Raw genomic sequence first — 25,490 nt, 5'->3', positions numbered from 1 at the left:
CAGAAGACTGTGGCTGAGATGTGCTACCCTCTGTCCAGATCTGGGTTCCAGATCTCAAACAAAGGACAGAGACCACAGAAAGGTCACACTGTGCCTTGCGGTCACCATCAATGGACTGGCAAGTCCTTTTCAGTTACATAAAACATGCTATTTTCCCACAGCACTGACTTTGAGGATATAAAATAAAAATAGCACAATAATTCACACGACATATGGGGAGCTGATGGTAACATGGGGCTCAGAGCACTGGGAAAGGTGTGCTCTATAGAATGCTGCCAGGGTATTCCATTCTAGAAGAACCACACTCTCTCTCTCTCCCTCACAAATCCAATCATTCTTCCTTCTAATAAGAGAAAATTCAACCTTCTTTTGTCACATTTGCCCTGTGACAAAAAGCTTAATCCTTATCCATCTTATAGTCCCGTTTTATAGAAGTATCCCTTGGTATCCACAGGGGATTGGTTCTGGACATCCAGGAACATAGAAATCTGCTATTTATATATAAGGCATGCTCATCCTCCCATATACTTTAAATCATCTCTAGGTTACTTAAAATAACTTGTACAGTGTAAATGCTATATAAATCATTGTTGTTCAGGGAATAGGGACAAGAAAAATTTCTGTACATGTTCAGTATACACATGATTTCTTTTTCAAATATTTTCCATCTGCAGTTGTTTGGACCTATGGATGTGCAACCGGAAAATACGGAGGACTCTTAACTTCTCCAAACCATAGTTACTTAACTATTCATTATACTTCTGTATACATAAACTCCATTTATTGAGATGGATATTGCTATTCCTAGGTATGAATAAAGAAGACTGACTTAAAAGTGACATATATTGACAATTTCTTTTCATTGGGAGTATTCTGTGCTTATGTGTCCAAAATATAATTTCTGTTGATGCTGAAAGGTCTTTTAGGCAGACTCATCCCTTGATGAGTCTCCAAAAGTTGAGAAACCACCTAGGGATAGGAGGCTCAATAAGAGGCTCTCCCTAGAAATCAGAGATGTCTGAGAATCCTTTGCCAAGACTGTTGGCTGTCTGGATTACTTTCATTATATTAATAACCCTGCAACTGGGGACAAAAGCTTGTCACCACTGGGAAAAAAACACTGGAAGACTCATCATTAAAAGTGTCCCATGCCCATAGACAGCAGAGAGCTGATTCAGCTCCCTGCACTGTCCAAAGCAGGAACAACTGAGGAACAATTCTGAATATCACTCATGAATTAGGGATGGAAGAAGAGCCTTCTCATTTGTTCCTTTGGTACTGAAAATTATCATATTCTAAAAAGCAATCTGCTACCTAATTCATTGGGTAATGGATACCAACCGTGACCTTTTTCAGGGAATCTGTTTCTAACTTGTAGTTCAAAGATCCACATTTTAAAATGTCTTCAGAACCAAGCAAGGCCTTAGAAGTGACAACATCATGCTGCTTAATTATTCTATATGCCAAGCTGGTATGCAATATAAGTTAACATCACTTCTAAATTCCTGGAAGGTTAATGTTTTTTCCTCTAGTTACGGGCCAGATGATCATACCTGCCAGATGATCATGAAAAGGTATATTCCAGCCACTCTCTGAAAAGAAGATTTGGGGTCAAACCATCTGACATAGGTCCAGCTAGCAGGAGTGAACTGTAGCACAGCTCGTTTGATCTTCCCAGTGGTGGTGTGAATGTCCCTGTAAGGAGAGAAAGGCTTCAGTGAAAATCCGAAGAAAGAAAGGGGGCGGGGCAGGGAGAGAACAAATGCCAAAGAAAAATGTGCATTGATGATTTTATAGCAAATACCAGAACTGAAAGACTCCTTTCTATTTGAACAGTCTCAGACAAAGGTCTGAGGTGGGGCAAGGGACAGAAGCACACTGGATGGGAATTTCAGCAAGGACAAGAAGGACCTGCTTACTGTGGTCAGGGTCAGGGTATTGTGGAGCTAGAAGAGGTCTTAATTTACAAACTGGTGACAAAAGAAGCAGAGGGTCGGTAAAGACAACAACCTGGAATCAGCCCAGAAGAACTGGGATGCCAGCAAGGACACTCTGTCTCACTAGGGTGTGTTCTGATTAAATGGTACCTGCTCTTATGGTCTTGAGACTGCCCATGTCATTTCTCTACCTTATTTTTTCTCAAGAGATGTGAACGATTTGGGTGGTTGAACGTGGTTCTAACATTTCTTAGTTTTAACTCTAGAAAGCACTCAATTAAAAATTTCACATGCCCATGACAAAAATGGTCTTATATTTGAGAGAAAGAAGCTGGCTAATGTAGACTGACCTTATAAACATCAGAATGGTGTAGATTCCAGCCCTCTCAGACTAGTACAGGAGAGCAGAAATCCAAGGCAAATGTCATCTATTACCTGGCAGAGAGTCTTTAGTTCAATAAATATTGACATCAAGAATCTTTATGTCTCAGACATTGTGCTAAGTACAAAAGGCACAGGTACCAATAAGTCAGGCATTTTTTCTGGAGGGGAAGGAGACAGGGGAGAGTGGAGGAAACCAGGTCCATCCCTTCGCCCATTAACCTATCAACAAGGACATACTGGGAAAATATCACAGTAACAAGATTTGCAGCACAACAGCAACAAAAACAGAGACTGCCTTGAGACTGCCTGTTATGGTTTGGATGTGAGGTGTATCCCAAAAGCTCACATGTGAGACAATGCAGGAAGGTTCAGAGGAGAAATGATTGGAGTGTAAGAATCTTAACCCAACAGTGGTTTCATCCCTGATGGGATTAATTGAAGCGGTAGGGTGTAGCTGGAGGAGACTGGAATTGGGGTGTGGCTTTGGGGTATTTATTTTGTATCTGGAGCACGAAAACCCTCTCTCTCTCTCTCTCTCTCTGCTTCCTGATGATGTAGGCTGCTTCCCTCTACCACATTCTTCCACCACGATGTTCTTCTACCTCATCTCAAGCCCCAAGGAATGGAGCTGGCCTTCTGTGGACTAAGACCTCTGAAACGGTGAGCCCTCAAGTAAACCTTTCTTCCTCTATAATTGTGCTGGTCTGGTCATTTAGTCTCAGCAGCAGAACAGCTGACTAAAATACTGCCCCAGAACTCTAAAGGATGTATGTTTTAAAAAGGGCAATAAATGCATGGGAAGACCTAGAAGACAAACATAGAGATACGGCAGGATCCAGAAGCAGAATATTCAATGTAGTGAAGGGGCTCATTCAATTGAAATTAACCTACATTCATTTATACATTTAATGTTTTGTAAGAAAACACTAAGATTTCTTTTGTTTAGTAGTTGGGTTTATATTTTGGTAATTTGGCAAAATGATTCTGGAGTTGAATTTGAAGCATAAATGTTTAAAAACAGGGGAGCCGGGTGTCTATGTTTAAGGAATCTGCCTGATACAAACCCAGACTCCACTGTTTCTAGTTGTGTGTCCTCAGCAAATCACTAAATATGAGCCTCAGTATCGCCACCCTTGAAATGAAGAGAACAGTGACCACCCCGGCACCGATGGAAGGCTCAGATAAGATGCTGCTTATAAAGCTCACCTGTAGCAACATCTAGCCCAGTGACAGCATTGTCACATTATGTACTGCCTTTCGATCTTAAAATGTCTGGTCAAAATCAGTGACCAAAGAGAAGACCAGACAGGAAAACTGGTTAGTCAAAGGCAAAAACATGAAATCTCCCCTCATACCACATGCCAAAATAAATTTGAAATATTTTGTATATTCCTTTTAATAAAATAGACAACCATAAGAAAGTAGAAGAAAATATAGGTTGACATTAATAAAAAGATGAAAAATTTTCTGTCATTTCAATAAAAACCTATGATAACACTAGATTACAAAGGGGATAACAAAATGGAACATAAAGCCACAGTTATGGCAAAGTTATAATATCCTTCAAGCATAAGAAGCACTAATAAAAGAGAAAACAAAAAAAATAGATCCCACAATTTTATGTGGGATAAAATTGACAAAAGTTTAAAATAAAATTCAAGAAAACAGTGAATGTAATTACGTGTATGTGTTTGCATATATATATAATATACACATACACAATAGGTTAGAATATAAATTGGTCTACTCTTAAGTATTTATTATTTTAAAAAATCAGAGACACACACAAAAATACATCTAAGAATGTTCACTCTAGCCTTTATGAAAGCAAAAACCCTGAAGCAACCAAGTAACCATAAAAGGGAACTGGCTAAATACTTCATGGTTCATTTGTACAACAGGATATGAAGAATCCCTTTAAAATCATGTTTTAGAAGAATATTGAATGATATGGGAAATGCTCATATTTTGTTATATGAAATAAACAAAATTCTAAATACAAAGAAAACAACTACTTTCCTATCACCACCACGGTCTTCTCCTCCTCCTCAATAGCACATCACTTGCCACATTCAGTTGCACTAAGCAGAATAAAGCAAAGATGGTGGCATGCACTGCCCTCCCCAGAAGCACAGAAGAGGGGCATACAACTTAACACTAGAGTCAGGGACAGCTTCTGGAGTGGGTGGCAAGTGAGGCAAGTCAGCAAAGAAAAGGACAAGCAGCATGGTCCAAGAGAACATGGGCCAAAGCCCAGGTACAGAGGAAGGAGTGTGATTTAGCCACAGAGCATCAGGTAAGGGCATGGAGGAGGGTCCTCCCCTCCCAGTCCATCAGGTACACTTTGTCCTAAAGACCATAAGAAGCCACCACAGGGACCCAACCCGATGAACCTGACATTCTGAAGTAGTCCACTCAAGCAATGGTGTGAGAAGTGTTGTCTCCAGGGACAGGAGACCAATTAAGGCAGGGATGGGAGTCAGACTGCAGGCTGAGGCAGCAGGGAGCATCCATCTTAAATGGATGGATTTAAGAAACATTTTGAACCAAGAGGGTGTTAGGACCCTCTAAATATACAAGGGGAAAAAGAGAAAATCATAAGTGACAGCATATCCTGGACAACTGGTTGAAATCAGGTATATAATTTTTGAGTTTCGGCTGCTGACAGGGAATTTCATTCCTTGGCATCAAGGATGACACTACACATGACTTCTTGTAAAGCACTTAAACATATATTACAACACTGAGACTAACGTCCAAAAAGAAGAGGACTCACTTGAAGCTTGCCCAGTGGTAAGTCCTCATCTCTAAAAACCGGCAAACCACCATGCCCAGCCAGATGCCGCCGCCATTGCACAACAGGATGTCCAGAATGACTTGGTCCCACCAGCACTCGGCAAAATTGGGCAGAAGATGCATGAAGAAAAGCTGAAGAACACAAGAGATGAAGGTTGGGAAAAAAGCCAAAACTGAGACGCCATACAGAATGATACATTTCCTCTTAATAATGCATTGTTTCGGAAAAAGTGGTTTATTTTTTTCTAACGAATAAGAAAACAACCATAATAAAGTCTGGAATCTGGTCCTTCCTTTTTATATTGCACATGGTTTACAAACAACTTTTATCCAAATAGCTCTCCTTTTTTAAACATTGGGCTTTAAAGAGATGACAGCACCTCTTTAAAAATAGATTACCAATGAGTTACCTTGGCTGATGACAACACAACAGGATCTGAGACGGGAACAGGACTGAGTTTTCACAACTGACAACAAAGTACTGGCAGAGTTCTCAAAATTAGCAGATTGAGAATTTAAGCTGTGTATTTCAGAAATATTCCATAGGTGTATAGATAAATCAGGGGAAAAATTACAAATGCTGGAATATTAGATCTTGATGACATGATACAGGCATCTGACAGCTCGCCAGGATTTCTCACACTAGCCAACTCCCCATGATAACAGTCCTTTTTAAGCACCCATGATGTGCACAGTGGTGAGACAAGGTAAGCCACAGCAGCTGATCTCAAGGGGAGAGGCCAGATGTGCATCCAGCTATCCAGAACTACAAAGTGAGGTAGATGGAGGCAAGTGTTACCACGCTGACATCATTAGAACAGCATGGGGACGCAGCAGATTCACTCTGACTAAGGGCAACTGGGGAAGGCTTCTGGAAGGGAGACATATTGGAGTCATAACATTAGGCCATGAATGACTGATTTCAAGAAGTGTAGATGGAGATGAAGATGGTCCAGACAGGGGGAGCAGTTAAGGGTGTTCGAAAGGTGAACAAAAGTCTCTCTAGATACTGTTTTGTCCAAAACAAAAGTTGGGCTGGTTGTCTCCAGAGCAGCATGCCCTGCTGTGTGAAGGCCCAACCTAGGAAGATGAAGTTACAAAGCCCAGGTCAAAGAATTCTCTGGAAAGACACATCCAAGTCATTGCAAACCTCTGAAGTAACAGAATAAATACTGCAAAGTTAAGTTTCCACAGAGCATTTTGTAACCTATAAACAATATACACACATGAGAAACTTTTCTTGATGCATCTGTCACGGAGAAGCTACAGGACAGCCATTACATGTGATGACTTATTGCTGCATTCTTGCCCTGGTGGGCCTTACATTACCCCTGAAGGGTACTCCCAGGTTTCAAGCACAAAGTGAACTGGAACACTGGCCTTTGGACAAGAGGAAAAACTGCAGAAGCCAGCAGCATGTTTGCTGGAATAAAACTATGTACAGGAGTAATGGTGGAGAACACCCTTAGCATAGGGGCTTTCTGGAAAGTACCAGATTCTGGGGCAAGATGGGCCCCCAAGAGACCAAGTCTGAGGAGCTGGCAGTCACCTTCATTCATTCACTATGGAACCATGGCACATCCACCATATGTAAGGCAGAGTACAAGGGTCTGGGAAAATGCAGGCATGAGTCTTGCCCTCCAGAAGTTAAAGAGACACCTATCACATGTCCAAATGGAGCACAGCTAGCAGAGAGGCAGGGAGGAATTTCTTTCAGGAGCTTAGCTCTGGCATCAGCAGGCTAAGGTGAGGGGAGTAAGGAGCAGTGGGGCTAGGTGAAGGGCTCTGGTGGGGAAGGGCACAAGATCTTTGAAATGGAGCAGCACAGAGGTTAGGAGAGAGAGGCTCAGGGGACTGGGCTGGGAGGCAGCTGTCAGGTCCCCTTCTAGCCTCTCTGGCTGGCTCAGAAGTCTGCATTCTGTTTTAAGAGCAAGGGACAAACAAAGAGATCTTAGGAGGAGGGGTCTTGATCTGAGGAGGACTGAAAAGGAGTTCTCTGGCAATAAGTAGTGTGAAGACAAGTGCTTCAGACAAGAGACGACAGTGGATCAGAGGGGAGCAGGAGCAGAGAGGTGAAAAGACTCCTCTGCACTGTAGAAATGTTTAAGAAAGAGTCTCAGGACCCACGCACCACAGGACACTCGGGAGCAGGGCAAGGAATGGACAGAAATCTAGAGAGCCAGTGAGGGGCAAGGAAGCTGGGAAAGCCAGGTGCCTTACATACACAAGGCCAGGCAGCTGGATTAGGATGTAGAACGTGGTGCAAGGACATGAACATGGTTGTGGAATGCAATCCTGGCTCAACCAAGGAAGTGAGGCTCAGAGTTCCAGAGGATTCCTTGTCCATACAATGGGAGTGGACAGGTACCCACTGCCTTTCCCGTCCATCCTGAGGATTCGTGGTGACATATAAGGTGTTGAGCTCTGTCATGAATGATTTGAACTATGTTCTCTAAAAGTCCCTACACTTGAAGACCTAAAGCCAACTCCTCGGAAGGTGAACTTATTTGGGAATGAAGCTGTTGCTGATGTAGTTAAGATGAGGTTGAACTGGAGTGGAGGAGCCCCCAACCTATTATGACTTGTGTCCTTATAGAAATAACAAGAAGGAAGGCTGAGAGACACACAGGGGCAATGCCAGCTGACCAGGAAGGCAGGGTGCATCTACGAGTCAAGGAATGTAGAAGATGGACAACAAACTGCGAGAGGGTGGGAGAGGCCTTGGAAGATTCTCCACAACAACAGTCCTTGGAAGAAACCAACTGTACCTGCACCTTGATCTCAGACTTCCAAGCCTCCTCAGCCATGAGAGGTAGGGTATTAGAAGCCATATCTAACTGGCACTCTTCTTTAGGTTGGGACTGGGACAATGACAGCATTGAAGAATACACTGGGCACGTGGTCAAATTCTGTTCTCTGAGAATGATGAATAGTAATGTAAAATTGAACCATAATGAATTTGTTCTCCAAATTTTACTAAGTTTTTAAAGAGTATATCACTTTCATTAATTAAATGAGACAAAGTTTTGGTCACTGAGGTATCGTAGTTTCGATTGGGAATTCATTTTTCAGCTACAAAACCCCTTTGAATGCCCTTGTAATGCCTGAAAACCTGCTTATCTCAGACTGGAAAATAGTGAGTGGGTTATCCAACCTATTTACTTCTAAGCAGATTTCCCTCATTATCATTCATGTGTCTCACTTGGGAATTTCGCTTTATTCTTTAGCTTGATTTCATTTGTTTCTCTTAAGACTGTTGGAATAGAAACACATTTCATTAAGTAAACAAGGCAGCTTTTGTATAGTTTTTGTTTTTTTAAACAAAGGTATAAAATAGTCTCATGGGATGATGTAAATACAGTTTTTCACCATGGGGGCTGGAGAATGGATTGACTACTTGACAACCTTTTTCTTCCTGCATACGAAGTGTGTACAGTGTTAGTCTTGGAACCCCCTCCCACTTCTTACCTCAGTCAGCTCCCAGGTAATACTGATTGTCCAGCAGAGACCATAACTTCGGATCAACAGGGCCTTCATGGCCCAACCCCAGAAATGCCCGAATGCAAATATATCAAAATGGCTGACAATCCTCTCCCAGGTGATCACGTGGCAGTTCACAGCATACTCCTGTTGAACATGAAGGCAAACATCAATGGAACTCCAGGACCTACGGGCTTTCTAGGTTCAGAAGTGAATAAGAACTGCTCCTGAAAAATAATGTATGTCTTGATCCTTTAATAGAAAAGTTTAAATAACAAGATTCTTGGAGTAAATGAACAAGTCCTGCTTTACTCTGAATTGCAAATGCTGGGTTATAATGGGAAGCAAAATAATTTTACAGAGGCTTAACACATCTTAAAAAAGTAACTTCACACAGATCACGTCATCTGACCATAGAGCAACTAAGTTAAAGCCAGTAATGAAAACATTAATTAAAGAATCCCAGTAGATTTGGAAATTTAAAAACACATTTCTAAAAGTCATGGATTGAGGAAATCATAATAGAATTTTCTAAAAATTGAGTATCACTGATAATAAAATATTACATATCAAAACTGAAAGGTTAGGTGGGATCTGAGGAAATTATAAAGCCTTAAATGTTTATATTGGAAAAGAAGACAGAATAAACCCTACCCAAACTATCATAATTTAAATTTAAATACTAAATAATTTAATACTTAAAAGTTCTTATGCTTGTAAGAATTTTGGTTCCATTTCAGTGTCTTTTTGTTTTGAACATATTATATATTTATGAAAACTATAGGACAATATAACATTTCCTGGGACTCTATTTGTACCCTTTCTTCCCCAAATTATTCTGATAGAAAGTAGTAAAAGCTATTACATATGACCTATTACCAGTCAAATGGAAAAATTTGACTTAGGTATCCCCCAAAGCTCATCTATGAGACAATGCAAGAAAGTTTAGAGAAGAAATTAGAGTTATGAGATCCTTAACCTAATCAATGCACTAATTCACGGATGGGGATTAACTAGGTGATAACCATAGGTAGGTAAGCTGTAGCTGGAAGAGGCACGTCACTGGAAGTGTGCCTTTGGGGTTTATATTTTGTCCATGGTGAGGGCAGATCTTTCTGTGCTTCCTGGTGGCTACATTCTGTGCTGCTGTCCTCCACCACACTTAGGCTATGATGTGCTACCTCACCTTGGGGGCCCCAGAGCAATGGTGTCAGTCATTTGTGGACTGAGACCTCTGAAACTGTGAGCCCCAAATAAACTTTTCCTCCTCTAAAATTGTTCTTATTAGGTTTTTTGGTCACAGCAGTGAAAAAACTGACTAAAACAACTATAACGTTCTCAAATTCTAGAAATCACACTTTCTGAGAAATCAAAGCAAGCAGCTCAGTGCTTTCTTCTCTCTCCTAAAACCCACTGCATCTAATGTCTTCTCAGGTCAAGTACATTTTGGTTTGCAAAGCTGAAAGGACTCTCTTACGCCTTGCCTCTGGAACACCCCTCAAACCTCATGTGTTTGAAGCTTGGTCCCCAGTGTAGCAAGGTGCAGAGGTGAGGCTCTTGGGAGGGGCCCCTGAGCACGCTGACCTCATCAATGGATCAATCCACGACAGGCCTGTAGCTGATGGCATTACTGGGAAGTGGTGGAAACGGTAGGAGGTGGGTCCTAGTTAGAGGAAGTAGGTCACTGGGATGTACCCTGGAAGGGTATTTCTGCTTCCTTGTCCCTCTCTGCTTTCTCTTTGTTGGGACCTTCCACCTGATGTTTCTGCCTTGCTACGAGCCTAAAAGTAAACCTCTGAAACTGTGAGCCAAAATAAACTTTTCCTTCAGTTGTTCTTCTCAGGTATTTTGTCACAGAATTTTCTAAAAAGATCTACTTTTTGAAAAGCAGTAAAATGGAATATGGAATATGGAATATGGAATATGATGTAGAAGTGGGGAATCTGAAGAAAGGAGGATAAAAGCCCCAACTGCTCTGAGATGAAAGTTTCTCCCTAGATGCCGGAACAGCATGTTCTCATCACAGGGAATTCCAGGCTGACAGAAACATGTTGGGGCTGATGCAGGTTATACAGTAGGTTAAGGAGAGTGACAAGGTCCCTCCATCCCCAAATTCCACAGCCTCCTTACTCTCTATTTACTCTGGAACAGGCTGCTTAGGGAAAGCTAAAGAAGGGGAAGCTCTGCTTTCAGAAGGTTTCTTTTGCAGATGGCTTTCTCCAAAGAGAAATATAGGGTGATTAAAATACAGGGCATTTAAAAAATCACAAAGAGTCAAGTGCATATATTAGCAGAATTATTAATGAGCAGATTTGTCAATTAACTACCTTCAGAAGACTCCTGAGTGTCCTGCTCCTGGGAAGCCCCCAGGACATTGCAGTTTTACAGTGGTGCCTTGGAATGGGAAGGCATGGGTTGGTTCTAAGATACCCCAGAGATACAAAAATTAAAAGACACTCAAGTTCCTCATGTAAAATGGTGCAGTATTTGCATATAATCTATACAGAACTTCTTATATCTTAAATCATCTATAAATTATGACATGTACCTAAAATGATGCAAATGCCATGTAAATAGTTGTTACACTGTGCTGCTTATAGAATAATGTCAAGAAAACAGCAATAATTTCTCTGAATGCTTCTGATCTGCAGTTGGTTCAATCCACGGATGTTGACCCACAGACAGAAGGCTGGCTGGCGTGCTGCAGGAGCCTCGCATAGGTTCAAACATGACAATCAGGATGAACAGGCTCTGAGGACAGGCTGGAACCAGGGCCTGGAAAAGGACCAAGTATGTGTGTGCCTAGGTGTGTGTGTGAGGAAAGACAAATTGTGCTTACCTCCCAACTGGTCTCAGGATGATCTTGGTGACTCCTTCCCTCCCTTGCTTGCCCAACAGATAACCAAATACAAAGTCCCATTCATTTTAACTTTTCAACTTTTTCTTTTCTCCATCTATCTCATTGCCACTAATATTTCTTGCTTAGACTTCTTCAATAGTTTTCTGAATTCGTGAAATGTTTCAATACACACACACACACACACACACACACATACATATACAATAGTATATGATACTATTAATACGTACCTGGGTCCCTACCTCCACCAACTTTTACCCTCTAGCTTAAGAGTAGAAAGATGTTTAAGTGGTCACCCTGCATCCACTTGTGCTTCCTGTAATCAGTTCTTTACAAACAAAATGATCTTGAGTCAGGTGTGGTAGCACACACCTGTAATCCCAGCTGTCCGGGAGGCTGAGGCAGGAGGATCACAAGTTCCAAGTCGAACTCAGCAAAAGTGAGGTGCTAAGCAACTCAGTGAGACCCCATTTCTCAATAAAATTCAAAATAGGGCTAGGGATGTGACTCAATGGTCAAGTGCCCCTGAATTCAATCCCGAGTATGCCCCCCCGAAGATCTTGAATATCATAAATCAGATCAATTGCATAAGTATGTATGTTAAATGTATGTGGGTGTTTCTGCATGTGTGTACATGTAAAGACATGTATGTGTGTGTGCTGGGGAAGGCGAGGTGGTTGGATAATGCATCCTTCTCAGTATAGTCAGATCTCCACTACTGCACACTGTGGACTTCTAGTCCTGTTCTTTGAATGAAGTGGTGACTTTAGAAAAAGAAAAGATTTCAACCTCTTTTGGGTCTTGGAAATTATATGCCTACTGACAGCACAGGTTCTTATCTGCTCCTTCGACCATGCGGAAATCTTGTGGGACAAGCCCTGACTTGTGGAAGAAGCTTTCAGTTGTCCAAAGGGCCATGGGAGGACAGGCCTGCTTAATCTGTGGGTGGGAGTTCTAGTAAACCCTCGTGGCCCAGGTCTACAGCCATCTGCTCCACTTAGAGTTTACAGGAAGAAATCAGCTGATGTTCTGAACTCTTTCTTCTGTTTCCAAACTCAGCTACAGATCAGGGTATTGACTGACCCTCTAAAACATCAGCACAGATCACGTAACTGTTCTGTACGGCTTTTAGAATGACAGCCAAAGTCTATATTGTAGCCAGCCTGGCCCTGGCAGCCTCCCAGCCTCAGGCACAGCTCTCTGCTTCTGGATTCCCACACTCTCCAGCCCCTGACTGACCTGGCTGCCCAGTCAGGGCCTTCACAGGGGCTGTCCTGCTGACTAATGCCTGCCCTCCCTTGTGTCTGGCTACTCCCACTCGCCCCTTAGTCACCAGCTTGAACACCAGTGCTTGGCATGACCTTCCCCGACATTCCTGGCTCGACTGGGTCCCTGCTCTGTTAATGGCTCCCACTCCTTTCCCTTTAGTGCTGCAACCTCATGCGAGCATCGGGCTTCCTGGATTTGATGGCATGCCCTTGTCGCAATGTATTATTTTGAGAATCAGGATGCATATTTCAATATATCAAAATGTATGATTCTTTAAATACAAGGCTTCTTTATTCCCCTTCCAAAAGGCATACCTATAATTGATGGCTCATCTTAAGCTAGATGCTGACCTCCTGAACCCACAATTGATCTTAAGCTTATCAGGAGAGAATGGCAGATATCCTGTGCCTCCCGACACCTAAGAAGCAGTACACCATAAGAGCTGGACTGGAGTGTGAAACCCCGATGGTTGCTATGCCCAATTTTTGGTGTATAGAAAATGCAAGGGAACAGGGAGACACACTCGAGATATCCTGGAAATGCAAGCTACAAAACCCAGATGTGAGAATCTCTTATGGGGTAAACAATTTGGTTTATTCAACAAATAAACCTTAAGGAAAAAGACAATGTATAGAGGAACCTACTGATCAAAAAAAGATTTAAGAGACACATGAAATTCACTGTGTGGACCTTGTCAAGGTCCCACTTTGAATAAGTCAGTTGTAAAATACACTTATATCTGGCAACTGGGGAACTATGAACACTGAATGCATATATTGAATTGCATATATGAAGTGGTTATGTTAAAAAAAAAAAAAGAGTCCATGTATTTTCAATTTAATATCTGAGAACTATTTCAAAATAATCCAGGATGGGGGAATGAAACAAGATTGGGCAGTGTTGAAGCTGGGTGATGGGAACTTGGGAGTTGAAGGTTCTTTCTACTCTTCCCCACGTTTAAAGACTTCCATGAAAAAAATTTTAAAAATCATCGATACTGTCTTAGGGTTCAACAGACAACACTTATTTCTTTAAATGTGCCTATCCCTGAGCTCCAAGGGATAGGGAACATGCCCACCTGCCCCCCACACTCCACCACTATCACCACTCTAACCAGCAGCATACCAGTTGGAAAGGCTCAGTCAATGTTAACTAAACAAAAGACTGCTGCTGCAGACAGAGTGATTTATAAATGAGTTCTGCCCTCAGAGTTTCCCTCAAGTTTAGAACACATATTTAATAAAAATCAGTATTTTATTTTGGTGCTGGGAATTGAAGTCAGAGCCTTGTGCATGCTGAGCATATGTTCTACCACTGAGCTACACCTCCAGACCAGAATCAATTTTTAAAAAGCAGCAAACTGTCCAAGCAATTAGATGAGAAAATGCCTTTGATACAATTTCAATGATCCCTCAGTCCCAATTTATAAAAGAAATTATAAGGGAAAAATGGGAGTCTGGGTTTCAATGTGCCAGCGTCCACCAAGATCAGGAATGGGTAGCAGGGTAAAGGAATGGGAGAAGCAATGACCCTGGGGATCAGTGAATCAAAGACATTTGTCACACATGAAAGAATTTCGTTCCATAAATCCAACGAGGTCAGAGGCATTTCTCTCCAGTCACCAATAAACAGGTCCTTACAATTGTGAAAGACTGCTTTAAGGAAGTAGAAAGTGATGAGTGATAAAGAAGAGGCCCTCAGCCAGAACTGCAAAGAGCTTCAGCTTTGCTTTGCTTGGCAACAGAGAATTAGCCAATATGGGACAACTAGGTTTTAAAGCCACTTGCAGCTATTTTGGAGCTGTAGTCGTGACATTCAGATGTCCCTGTGAAGTCAAATTCCTAAGGAAGCTAGATGTCAAGAGCATTATTCAACTGAACCTCCTTCTACCAGCTCTGAGAGCTGGATCAGCAGAGACACCAGGTCCACAGCCTGCCTGTCAATTTGCTTTTGTAATGGGACCACTTTTGGTCAAAAGCCTAAAAAACTTGTTTGGGAAAGTACTGTACCTGATAAATCATTCTCCCAATTTCTATTTCCTAAGCCTTCTGTGAACAAAAAGGAGTAGCTATAATAAACAATCCATCATCAGTAAATGTTATTATCCTTACTATTACCATCTAGAACCACCATTTTCATTAATGTTATAGTTTGGATCTGAACAGCCCTCAAAGTCCTTGTGTTAAAGGCTTGGTCCCCAGCTTGGTGCTATGGAAGGTGGTTGAACCTTTATGAGATGGGGCCTTATGGGATATTTTAGGTCACTGGAGGCATGTCCTAAAAGGGGAATGTGGAATGGTAATCTCTTCTTGTTTCCCAGCTGTAAAATGGTAAGTACCTTCTTCTGCCACCTGTATGCTCCTGTCACAATGTGCTGCTGTCTTACCACAGGCCCAAGCAACAAGGCCAACAGACCACAAACTGAAGGCTCCAAAACCAGGCGGCAAAATAAACCTTTCTTCTTTTTAAATGATTATCTTAGGTAACTTATTACAGTAATGGAAGGCTGACTAACACAACCATCATCATTACAAGCTACTAAGTTTTGCCACTCTTCTCCTTAAGTGAACTTTGCTTATAATTTCTGCAGTTATTTTTGCTTTAAATGTGTCTCTTAAGAAAGTTAAAGATAAAAATTTAGAAATGCCCTTTCAAGAAGAGTCTTACCAGTGTCAACCCTGGTAGAATGATTACTGCTTAGATCTTTTATTAAGTCCCTCATATTACTTCCTATTTCTCAAAGTCATTATGTCCATGATCCACATGTGTGATTTCTCTCCTAAGTACCACCAGGTTTTAAGCATTGGAAAGAAAAAAATAGAGGAAAAAAAAAAAAAAACACACCAAATATTAGGAATTGGAAAGAAAAAGAAAAACAACACCACCTTTTTTGAAAGGAAGCATACAGTATAAAATAATGGGATATTGATTTTCGTCTTTGTCCCTGGTTCCTAGCTTAGAGCTTTTTTTAAAAACCTTATAATTTTCTGAGCAATAGGGCTGCTAGGTGCCTCTTTTGTTTGGTCTTTGACCCTAGCTCCTGACACAGAGCTCCTAATCCCTTTGAATTTCCTGGGTAACAGGAGTATTTTTGTTCTAATTGGGCAACTCCTAATGGGCTCCAGAACAGGGACTGGGCACCTAAAAGATCAAGTCACAGCCAGAGGCTTAAAGTTTGCAGCTCCACCCCTCATCTTCTGGAAGAGAGGACCCGGAGATGTTAATATCTGATTAATAATTGATTGTCTGGTGACAAATCTTTAGTCCCTGAAGACTGGAGAGCTTCCAGGTGGTGAACACACCCATGTCCTGGGAGTGGCCCACCCCATCTCCAGGTTAACAGAAGCTCCTGCATGCAGACCCTACCAGGCTTCATCCTGTGTACCTTTTTCTATTCCTCCACACTCTCTTACATCCTTTACAGTAAACTATGTAAATGTGTTTCCCTTAGTTCTGTGATCCGTCACAGTAAATTAGTATTGGGGCAACCTCCTTCTTGTGGCTGCTGGTCAGAAGCACAGGTGACCATGGAGGCTTTCAATTTGCATCTGAAATGTAGCTAAGTACTATGGGACTGAGTCCTTAACTTGTGGGAGCTGACACTAATTCCAGGCTGTGTCGGAATAGAACTGAACTCTAAGTCCCCCAGCTGGTGTCAGGAGAATTGTCTGGAGTGGGAGAAACTCGCACATCTGGTTAGAGAAGTGTTCCCTGTGAGTGTAGAGGAAAAAGCAGTTGATTTTTTCCATACACATAGTCTCTTCAGTAAAAAAGTCAAAATACAGCACAGCCAAGAATAAAACATTTGTGTGTGTGTGATTTAATAAAAATAACAAACGAAATGGCCTAAATCATGACAAGGGCCCCTTCGTGGCTGGCAGGTGGAAGGCTCTTTGCATTGGAGCTGAGGCGGTGAGAGCAGAGAGCTGAGGACGACGGAAGAGCAGCCTGAAGGCCTGTGCACCTGAGGCCCCGTGCAGGCCTGGGTGGGCCTCAGGAATAACACACCTTGGTTTAGCTCACACCAACTCTCCAAAAGAAGTGTTACTATCGTCACCTTATGAAAAGGGGAACAGGATGACAAACACTTTGCCCAAAGTCCCATGGTAGACAAGTGACAGACAGAATCAGGCTATCTGACGACACTCTTTATACTCTTCCTAGCATACACCTTTGATTCATGGGAAGATTTAATTCCCCTTAACTGTGTCACTTCTGTAAAACCATGCAACTCAGTGGCCTGCCCAGTGTCCTGGTTTTGAGCTATCTACTCTGGAAAAAAGGACAAGGAACAACTTAAAATGTGAAGTCTACTATCTCCCATCCCCAAGATGCTACCAACTCCTCTACTGGGTTACTGAAGAGTACATACCATGATATCTGCTTCCCTGGTGGCGTACCGAAGATTTGGATCTAGCCAATACATTAGGGATTTAACCTGCTCGAAATTCAGGAATAGGAGGAATACCAGGAACAGGAAGTAGAGTACGCTGAGTCCTGACAGAAACAAAAACAGGTTCAAGTTTAGGAGAGATACGAATACACATCAGATTTGAATGACTATTTGCCCAAACCTGCATTAACACTGCAACACAGACTGTCGAGATTCCTATCACCGACAGGTGTGCTCTTTGATGAGGGAGCCTAATAAACAGTCCCAACTCAGATTGAGAGAGGTCAATAAGATTGTCACTGAGAAAATCATGTTTAAGCCGAGCCTTGAAGGACTGGCTGCCAAAGACTATGTAGGGAGAGCGTGGTGGAGTGAGTGTGATGTTTAGGTAGAGCAGAGGATAGGTCCCTGGAGGGAGAAGTCGAGGACCACTATGTGGCTGAGGTGCTGGCAGGGAAGGAACAGGGCAAGCAGCAGTGAGGTGAAGTTAGGGCTGAGGCCACGGCAAGGATTTCTGATTCTTCTCTTCAGGAAAATAGGAAGAAATAAGATGACTTTGGTGATATTTTCTGAAGCAACTAGTAGGCAGGAGGGGGACATCCCCAACCTGGGGACCACTTTTGTACTCCAGGTTGGAGCTCTGAGGGGGCCCAGGGCTACTTCTCTAAGATTTGTCCTCCACTTTAGTCCTTGCAGGCATGACCTTACTGTCATAGCACAGCCTAACTGCCATCCCAATAACTCCACCATGTTGCTTAAAAAAGAAAGGCCAGTAATACAGTTTAAGAAGGTAAAAGCCTGTGTATTATATTACATTTCAGAAAGAAGAATTCAAAACCAACCACTGGGATACTGTCTTTTTTTTCTGTTGAATGCATTAGAATTAAAATGTTGAAATAGAGCATCTGGACACTGTGATAAATGACCTTGGGTCACAATGCCCAATCAAACGGGGCTCAGCAATAATCTCCAATGAGCCGCTCCAGAGAACATTTGATGCACAGAGCGCCAGGCCACCTGGCAGGGAGTGGGACTCAGTCCTCAGGGAGCTTGCAGAGGCCTGGAGGAGCCGCGTGATACACACGCTTGAGTCCCAAGGCCCAGGGAACACGTTTTAAGGCACACTGGTTTGAGAGCTGTCTTAGGTGTGCACTTATGTACCAGACACTTTTACACATTTTCACCTTAAATGACCCCCCACTGCACCTTTTAAAATAATCATCCTTTTGAAATAATTATTTTAAGACAGGAAGCAATCATTTGTAGTACGGGGGTTCTTAAAATGACCTTCTTGGTTGGACTCTGAGTTCTGTGAATCCCCCGATACTGATAAGCAAAATTGTGTATATGTGACTTCATGTATTGGGGAAGGGTCAATGATCTCATCAGATTTTCAAAGGGCCCCATGTTCTTGGGTAAGAAAGAAAACTGCTCATTACCTACAATGATTCATCTGAAATAGGGAAAACAAAACAAAATAAAACAAAACCCTCAGATGTGCCCAACTAGTTGAAAATAACTTAGAACTTAAAGCAGTAATATTAAGTCCATAGAATATAAGGAAGATACAGCCAGAACTGACTATCTATCTATCTATTCATCCATCCATCTATTTATTGGTACCAGGGATTGACCCCAGGGGCACTTAACCACTGAGCCACATTCCTGGCCTTTTTTACTTTGAGACAAGGTCTCCCTAAGTTGCTTAGGGCCTTGCTAAGTTGCTGAGGCTGGCTTTGAACTTGTGATCTTCCTGCCTCAGCCTCCCAAATAGTTGGGATTACAGGCGTAATTACAGGCTACTATACCTGGCTCAGCATTGGCTGTTTAAAAATGTAAATATAGCCATGTCACTCCTCTGGGAAAAGCCTCTTTACATTTCCCAGTGTCCTTTGCCCCCATACTCCGTATGCTGGTCCACAAGCCCTGGATGCATCTGTCTGTACCCTACCTTGTGATCTCTCTCTTCTCCCTGGGCCCACGGCACTGGGACCACAGTGGCCTGGAACACACCACCTTTCTAGCTGGGGGGCTATTTTGGCAGTCTTTCTCTTCACCTGGAACACCTCCCAACCTCGTGCCTCTGCAGAGTTAGATCCCTCTTTACAGCCAAGTCTTAGATTAAGTATCACTCCCTCAGGCCTCCCCTCAGTGCTCACGCTGAGGAGCTCGCCCAGTTGCTGTCACCTCACCTGAGATCAACTAACTTCCTGACACTGAGTGACTGCTGATCGTGATTACTGATTTAATAGTTCATTCACTATGGCTGCTCTCCTCCTCTGACTGGATAATGGCTCCCCAAGGCAGGCTCCCAACTGACTGGTCCTCCTCAGTGGCCTCAGGGCCTGTCACAAAGCCATACTCCATGAATAATTGTTCAGTGAAAGGTTCACTGTTAAATTTAGAGATGAAAAATTACCTATGATCTCTGAAGGGTGAAAGAAAAAAACAAACCAAAAAATAACCCTTAGTGAATTTTCAGTTTTCAGAATGCTTTTGTATTTTTTACACAAGTTACATTTTCTAAAAGTGCCCCTCTCAAAAAAAGTTATTTGATGTCTTATTTAGGTAACACTGAAGTCCAATGCCCTAAGTTTTGAAGCTTTATTTTAAATCCACTCAGGTGATTGGACTTTTGAACCACAAAATCAAGTCAATTAAGATACTCAATATTTAAATGCTAATCAATAAACTTTAGTTCAAATCGGGGCTCTTAGTCAGAAGACTCCTCCCTTTTTCATCTTTCTCTGTAATAACATCAAAAATATTGAATTGCCAGGTGTCCTTTCTCTCCTGGATGCAGACAAGACAAATGTGCTGACAGGATGCACTTCAGCCTGAACTATACCAGGGGCAACGGGAAGATGCTCACGGAAAACAAGCCACGTTTGCTTCAGTCAATTCCCGGGCACATCAAGAGACAGCAGTAGCAGGAGGGGACATGTGGAGGGGAAGCAGCTCACCTGTTCAAAACATCATTACCCTAAGTACATGTATGATTACATGAACGGTGTGAATCTGTATCATGTACAACCACAGAAACAAAAAGCTGTACCCCATTTGTGTACAATGAATCAAAATGCAGTCTGTAAAAATAAAAAAGGATCAAAACACAAAAAAGAAAAAAAAGGAAAAAGAATTAGACTATTGGTGCAACCGTGCACCTAAATAAATATTCAAATGGGAATGAAGAAAAAAAAAAGAATCTAAGCCACTTAAGTGTTTTATACTATGTCAAAGAAGTTTAAGAAAAATTTATACCACGAATACCAAAAAAGTAAATATCTATCATAAAGTGTTAACTGTAGAATGGTAAGTCAAATTGCTATAATGATGCTTGAAAAAAACAATATTTTAAAAAGTAGAATCTATTTTTACATCAATTAACAGAACTCACCAAAAACCATTCGCCATAAGGCTGGATGAGGTCGGGTAAATGGACCTGCAGAGAGAAGACATGAAGTTAGGGTGAAGTGGTTTAAAACAGAAGTGTTTCTACATACAGTTAATAAAAAGCTCTCTACTATTTTTTTTTCTTCCCCTACCTACATAAACACTTTAAGGTCAAAGTCTAGGTTGAAATGTTTCGCCCACGTTTCACCCATTACCATGGTGGTCCCAGGCACCAATCATAACAGAGTCTTTTAAGCTTTGTCCTTTAGAAGTGGGAACATAATTTTCCTGGAAAATGATGTTGTCATAGTGAAGAGGTCACCAGGCTGGCATTTGAGTGTGTGTAATACATGTTGTACCTTCACAAGGGAGATCTCACACACTGTCCCAGAGCCAGGGACAGAGGTTCAGGACAAGTCCAGCTGTGAGTGTGCACCTGTGCAAATACATGCACGCTCACACGGGGCTATATATAAGAGAGAGTGGGTAAGTGTGTGAGAGAATGAAAATGAGAAGAAACACTGTGCTTTGAAAACAAACCCTGAAGCACTGGCAAATGCCAGCACAGGGGCTTTTGATGATGACCTGTGGCACCAACACACCTCTAACGTGGCAGTCCAGTTCAGTTACAGATTCCACACTACTGAAACAAGATTCACAGGACACGGCAGCCTTACTCAAATGACACACCAATGCTTTCTCTTCTCCTGAAGATGGAGGAGGGGAGGGGAGGGAGAAGGAAAGCCAGCTAGCTAGTCAGCTTGGCCCTGACCTACTAAATCAATTCATCACTGCTCTGGTGGGTACCGATTCTGTTTGGGGGCCCCACACCCTTTGAACAGGCTTCTTATACTTGGAGAATTGCCAATGTTATGAATCCCATGTCCAGGGAGACACCAGAGCTTGTTTTCCAGACTTCTCCAGCTAGGGCTCATCTTCGGTTGCACCTGGGCTGGACTTGGCCTCAGCAGTTGGTGATCGTATGGGGGTGTGTGCAGAGCTCTCCCCTCTTGTCTCCAAGTCTGATGAGCAGGGGCATTAGCAGGGCAGTGGAAGCTCCACGTGGGATACCCTGGGGGCCCTGGCAGTGAGAATTTCATTAGGGTCCATTGCAGAAATGACAGTGGAGCCGAGTTTAGCTAAAGCTGGCTGAGCTTTCCTCCTTAGAACATTTCTGGGTGCAGTGCCCGTTCCTAGAAGTTTGGCCTGGGGCCTGGTACTTAAGTACTCCTAGCATTGTGAACCAGTCCATATTCTTGAACTGGTTTTTCAATGAGCAGAGTCAGCATCTTTGCTTGCAACCGTGAATCCTATCTAAGGCAAACATTACATTGTTATTTTTATTCTGGAATTTCTTCTAAAATCACCTATGGAGATGGAAGGGAAGGAGGGAGAAGTAAGTTCAATTATGTTTCAATACAATCCAATGAAATCTTAAAAAGATTACACTGAAACATAATTGATCTTCTTCCCTTTGAGGAATCAAGTTCATATTATGAAAAACAGTTACAAGAATTCTCCACCACCCTTATCTGTTCAGTTCCTGTGTTTAAATAGGGACAACTCAGGGTGAGTGGGTTCGTGACAGACCCTATTTTATCCAGATGTGTTTGGTTCTTGGGTTTTGGAGGGCAGTAAGTGAGCACTTGGAGGGTCAGGAATTCACTGAAAAAGTGTCTCCAAATCTATTCCATTTCTCAGTTCTGGGGGTGAGGGTTCAAATAAAAAAGAATACCTGCATTCCTTTTTAATCAGCTGCTCCTTTCTCAGAAAAATCACAGGAAAGCATATAAACCAGAATCCCCTTCCAGATAATATAACACGATTGCTTTTCATCAGAAGTCATTAGGAAAATGGTAGCTAAAATTGCCCTCCTCTAAGCAATTTTCTAAGTGCTCTTCCTCAGTGTTGGCTGATGGCTCTTGACTTGTCACCACAAATGGCTTTTATATTATGGTGGCTGCCTGGCTTGCAAATATTACTTCCTCAATACCATTAAATTGACCTTCTTGATGTAATATGGGGACCACAGCTTTCTCTATGGTTTCCTTTTAAGAAGATCCAACTTGAAATTTTAGGACCTGTTATTTGGCTTGCACCAGAATTCCATGACCGAACATTTAAAATCATAAAAATGGTGTTATTCTCAAGGACCCTCATAATGATAACAGTCAGCAGTGTTTTTGTGACTCTGCTCTAAGCACCAGGCTGTGGGAGGAGACATTCCTTCGAGTGATCTCCAAGTTGTCCTGAGGACTGGGTGATGAGGGTGCCACCACAACTCCTGCTGTGCAGATAAGGACACTGGCATGTGAAACTTGCACAGGGTCATGCAGCTCATGGGTTTCCAAACCAGCTGCCAGATTCTACCCTGTCAGCAGGCTGAGTGGTGAGGAGGACCTGTTTGCCTCCAAAAACTCTACAGAACAGGTCAGCACAGGAGGAGAGGGAGCAGGAGCCAAGGGTATGAGCCAGAAAGGTTTCAGGGCCAGCAGTACAAGGGAGAGAAAGGAGAAAAGGGAAATTCGAGTTGGAGTCCCTGGAGGGAAGCGGGCATTGGAGGGCTCAACACATCTTTGACTTAACAGTATGAAGTCCATAAATGATGTCAGGGAGAATGGGGAGAACCAGGGAAAGGGCAGGAAAGCCTCCACACATGCAAGCCAGGGGCTGCCCTGACTAGGCAGGTGGGAATTACTAGGGACTTTTGCTTCCAAAGGGTAACAAAGGCCTTTGGATATAACAGTAACAAAAACCCAGCCCAGGCTTTATTTCGGTCATGGAATCTGCCTCCCCTAAAGTTGTCAGGCTTGTCATAACTGCCTACTGCTTTTAAAAGCACTGAAGTTTTTAGGGTGGTAAAATTTTTTATTGCTGCTATATACCACTTTAGTAGCAATAACAGTATCATCTTTACCACCAAAGAGAGTAATAGCACTTAAAAAGAGAAGTCCAGGATGAGGCTGGCTGGTCTTCTATATTACAAACCTTGATATCTATGCTTAGTAGGTCACCCCCATTGGACACCTCAGTCAGGTCACCTCTGAAGATCCTGAGTGCAGGGGAAATGCACAGGAGCAGGCGCGCACTCCACAGCACGGGCCCGCCCAGGCAGGTCAGTACTCCTTGCACAACCCAAGAAGGCTGACTTTATCTCAGCGCCTCTCCCTCAAACCTGGCTTCCCAACAGACTTTCCTCAGGGGGCTCGTAAAGGTTGAAGTTTTCCTTTCTTCCCTCTGACTGTTGTTATGGTTTTGAAATTATTAGGAGCTGTCCACCTCATGATGGGCTTTCAATGGGGAGTTTGTGCTTTCTTTCTGATTTAATCAAAGCTTTGGGCAAAAGTGAGGACCTTTGGTGAGGTTGCTCATTTTCTCAACTGTGCAGGAGAAATGAGGAAGGTTTTTTAGGGCAGTGACACAGAAACAAATTCTGTTTTGTTTCTTCTAGATTATAGATTTTACACTTAAAAACTACATGTTTTGTTTTCTTTATCAACCTCTCCATCTAGAATACGTAATTATCAATCAGATATTAGAGGCAAGCTTCATATCAAAATAAACCAAAGGCAAATGTCTTCGTCATAAGAAGAGCTAGCATTTAAAACTCCAGCTCACAAACTATAAAATAGGATTATTGCTTGACTTACCAGAAACAGTTATAGCTATGAATAATTAAGTTCAAAGGACTACACCTTAGGAAAGTTTAATTCTTTTAATGAAAATCAGAAGTTGCCTGTCCAACAGTGACACATTAGTATTCTCAGGCCAGAGGCCCCCTGGCAAGTCCTCTTAGCTGCTTCTTCTCTTGATGATTATTATTTTAAAGTTTAAATTCTTTTAGGAAAACCTAGGATAAAATTATCTTTAAGCAAATTTCAAATCTAAGAATTATTAAAAAAAAATGTATTGAAGCAGGAGACAGAATGGGTGAGAAAGGAATTTTTTTAAATTTTTAAATTAAAAGAGAGCAAATCTTCTGGATCATTTTTAGACTATCAAGATACAGTTAGCATGATCTCAGCTTAAAGAAGGCAAATGAGGCAGAGAACACATGGAATGACAAACTCAGGACAATCAGGAAATACTAGTATTTAACTCTCCTCAAGATACCGTTCAGAAGTGTTGAATGGTGTTTCTCTTGCAGATGAGAAGAAGCTACTTCTGTGACCTTCTACCCTAGAGAATTAATTTCCTAATTCAATGTACATGTTCTGAGAAACGCCTGTGGGTCAGGCACTATGGGTACAGATGAGGTTGGCTGGTTTGGGTTGACAAGGACAACTGGCCTCAGGGAGCTCTCAGAAGCTAGAAGAGAACACCAGAAGGTCAGCAGCTGAAAGAAATCTCAGGGCTGACATGGACTCAAATGGGCTTGTAAGTTTACTCCAGTGACAAGGGGGTATAGTTAAAATTACATGTGCACTTGAAGGTCATTTTCTATAATGGAACGGAGATAGCATTTAATGTTTTTAAGAGTCCAAGGGGGATAAAGGAGAATGGGAAAAAAAAAAAAAAAGATGGCAGGAGAGAAGCATGAAGGCATGAAGTAGGCATGTCTCCTCTCTTCTGGGCATTTCCTGATAGTCTTCTCACAGCAGTAGGAAGGAACCCTGAAGTCTAGTCCTGCCACACACACTGCTGATTGCCTAGTGAAATTTTAAGTGCCCACTTCTCTTCTATTTAACTCAGGGGTGAATTCTAAGCCAATGGAGGCAATATTGGGCCTTTGCTATTTTTCAGTCAATAAGTATCTATTGAACATGTACTTTTCTGGGTTCTATAAATGCCTGTCCTCAGATCTAGCTGGAGAAGAGGCATGTGGCCCAATCCTAGTCCAAGAGATATATTAATGAGGGTGCTAGCAGGCTTCTAGAAAGGTGTCTTCTCTATTAAATAAGAGATACCCAGGAAGAGTTCATGTCTTCTTCTGTTGGACACTGCCCACTGCTATATGTCCAGTTTGAGAACATTAGAG

At 42.2% G+C, this 25,490-nt stretch overlaps 1 protein-coding gene across 1 annotated transcript in view; it reads right to left on the bottom strand.

Annotated features, from left to right (window-relative positions):
* The window catches only part of PTDSS1 (phosphatidylserine synthase 1), a 62,783-nt gene that overhangs the window by 20,675 nt on the left and 16,618 nt on the right, over positions 1-25,490 (bottom strand). Inside the window, exons 3-7 of the mRNA XM_079126275.1 lie at positions 20,517-20,561; positions 17,099-17,223; positions 8,586-8,744; positions 5,098-5,249; positions 1,554-1,695 (exon numbers count right to left, since the gene is read on the bottom strand). Of these exons, the coding sequence (XP_078982401.1) occupies positions 1,554-1,695; positions 5,098-5,249; positions 8,586-8,744; positions 17,099-17,223; positions 20,517-20,561 (623 nt within the window). The remainder of the gene's footprint in view (positions 1-1,553; positions 1,696-5,097; positions 5,250-8,585; positions 8,745-17,098; positions 17,224-20,516; positions 20,562-25,490) is intronic.

This window comes from Sciurus vulgaris (genome assembly GCF_902686455.1).
Source record: "Sciurus vulgaris genome assembly, chromosome: 1".
In the NCBI taxonomy this organism is placed as follows: Eukaryota; Metazoa; Chordata; class Mammalia; order Rodentia; family Sciuridae; genus Sciurus; species Sciurus vulgaris.
The sequence above is the reverse complement of the archived record's forward strand: the minus strand, read 5'-3'. Positions and strand labels throughout refer to the sequence as shown.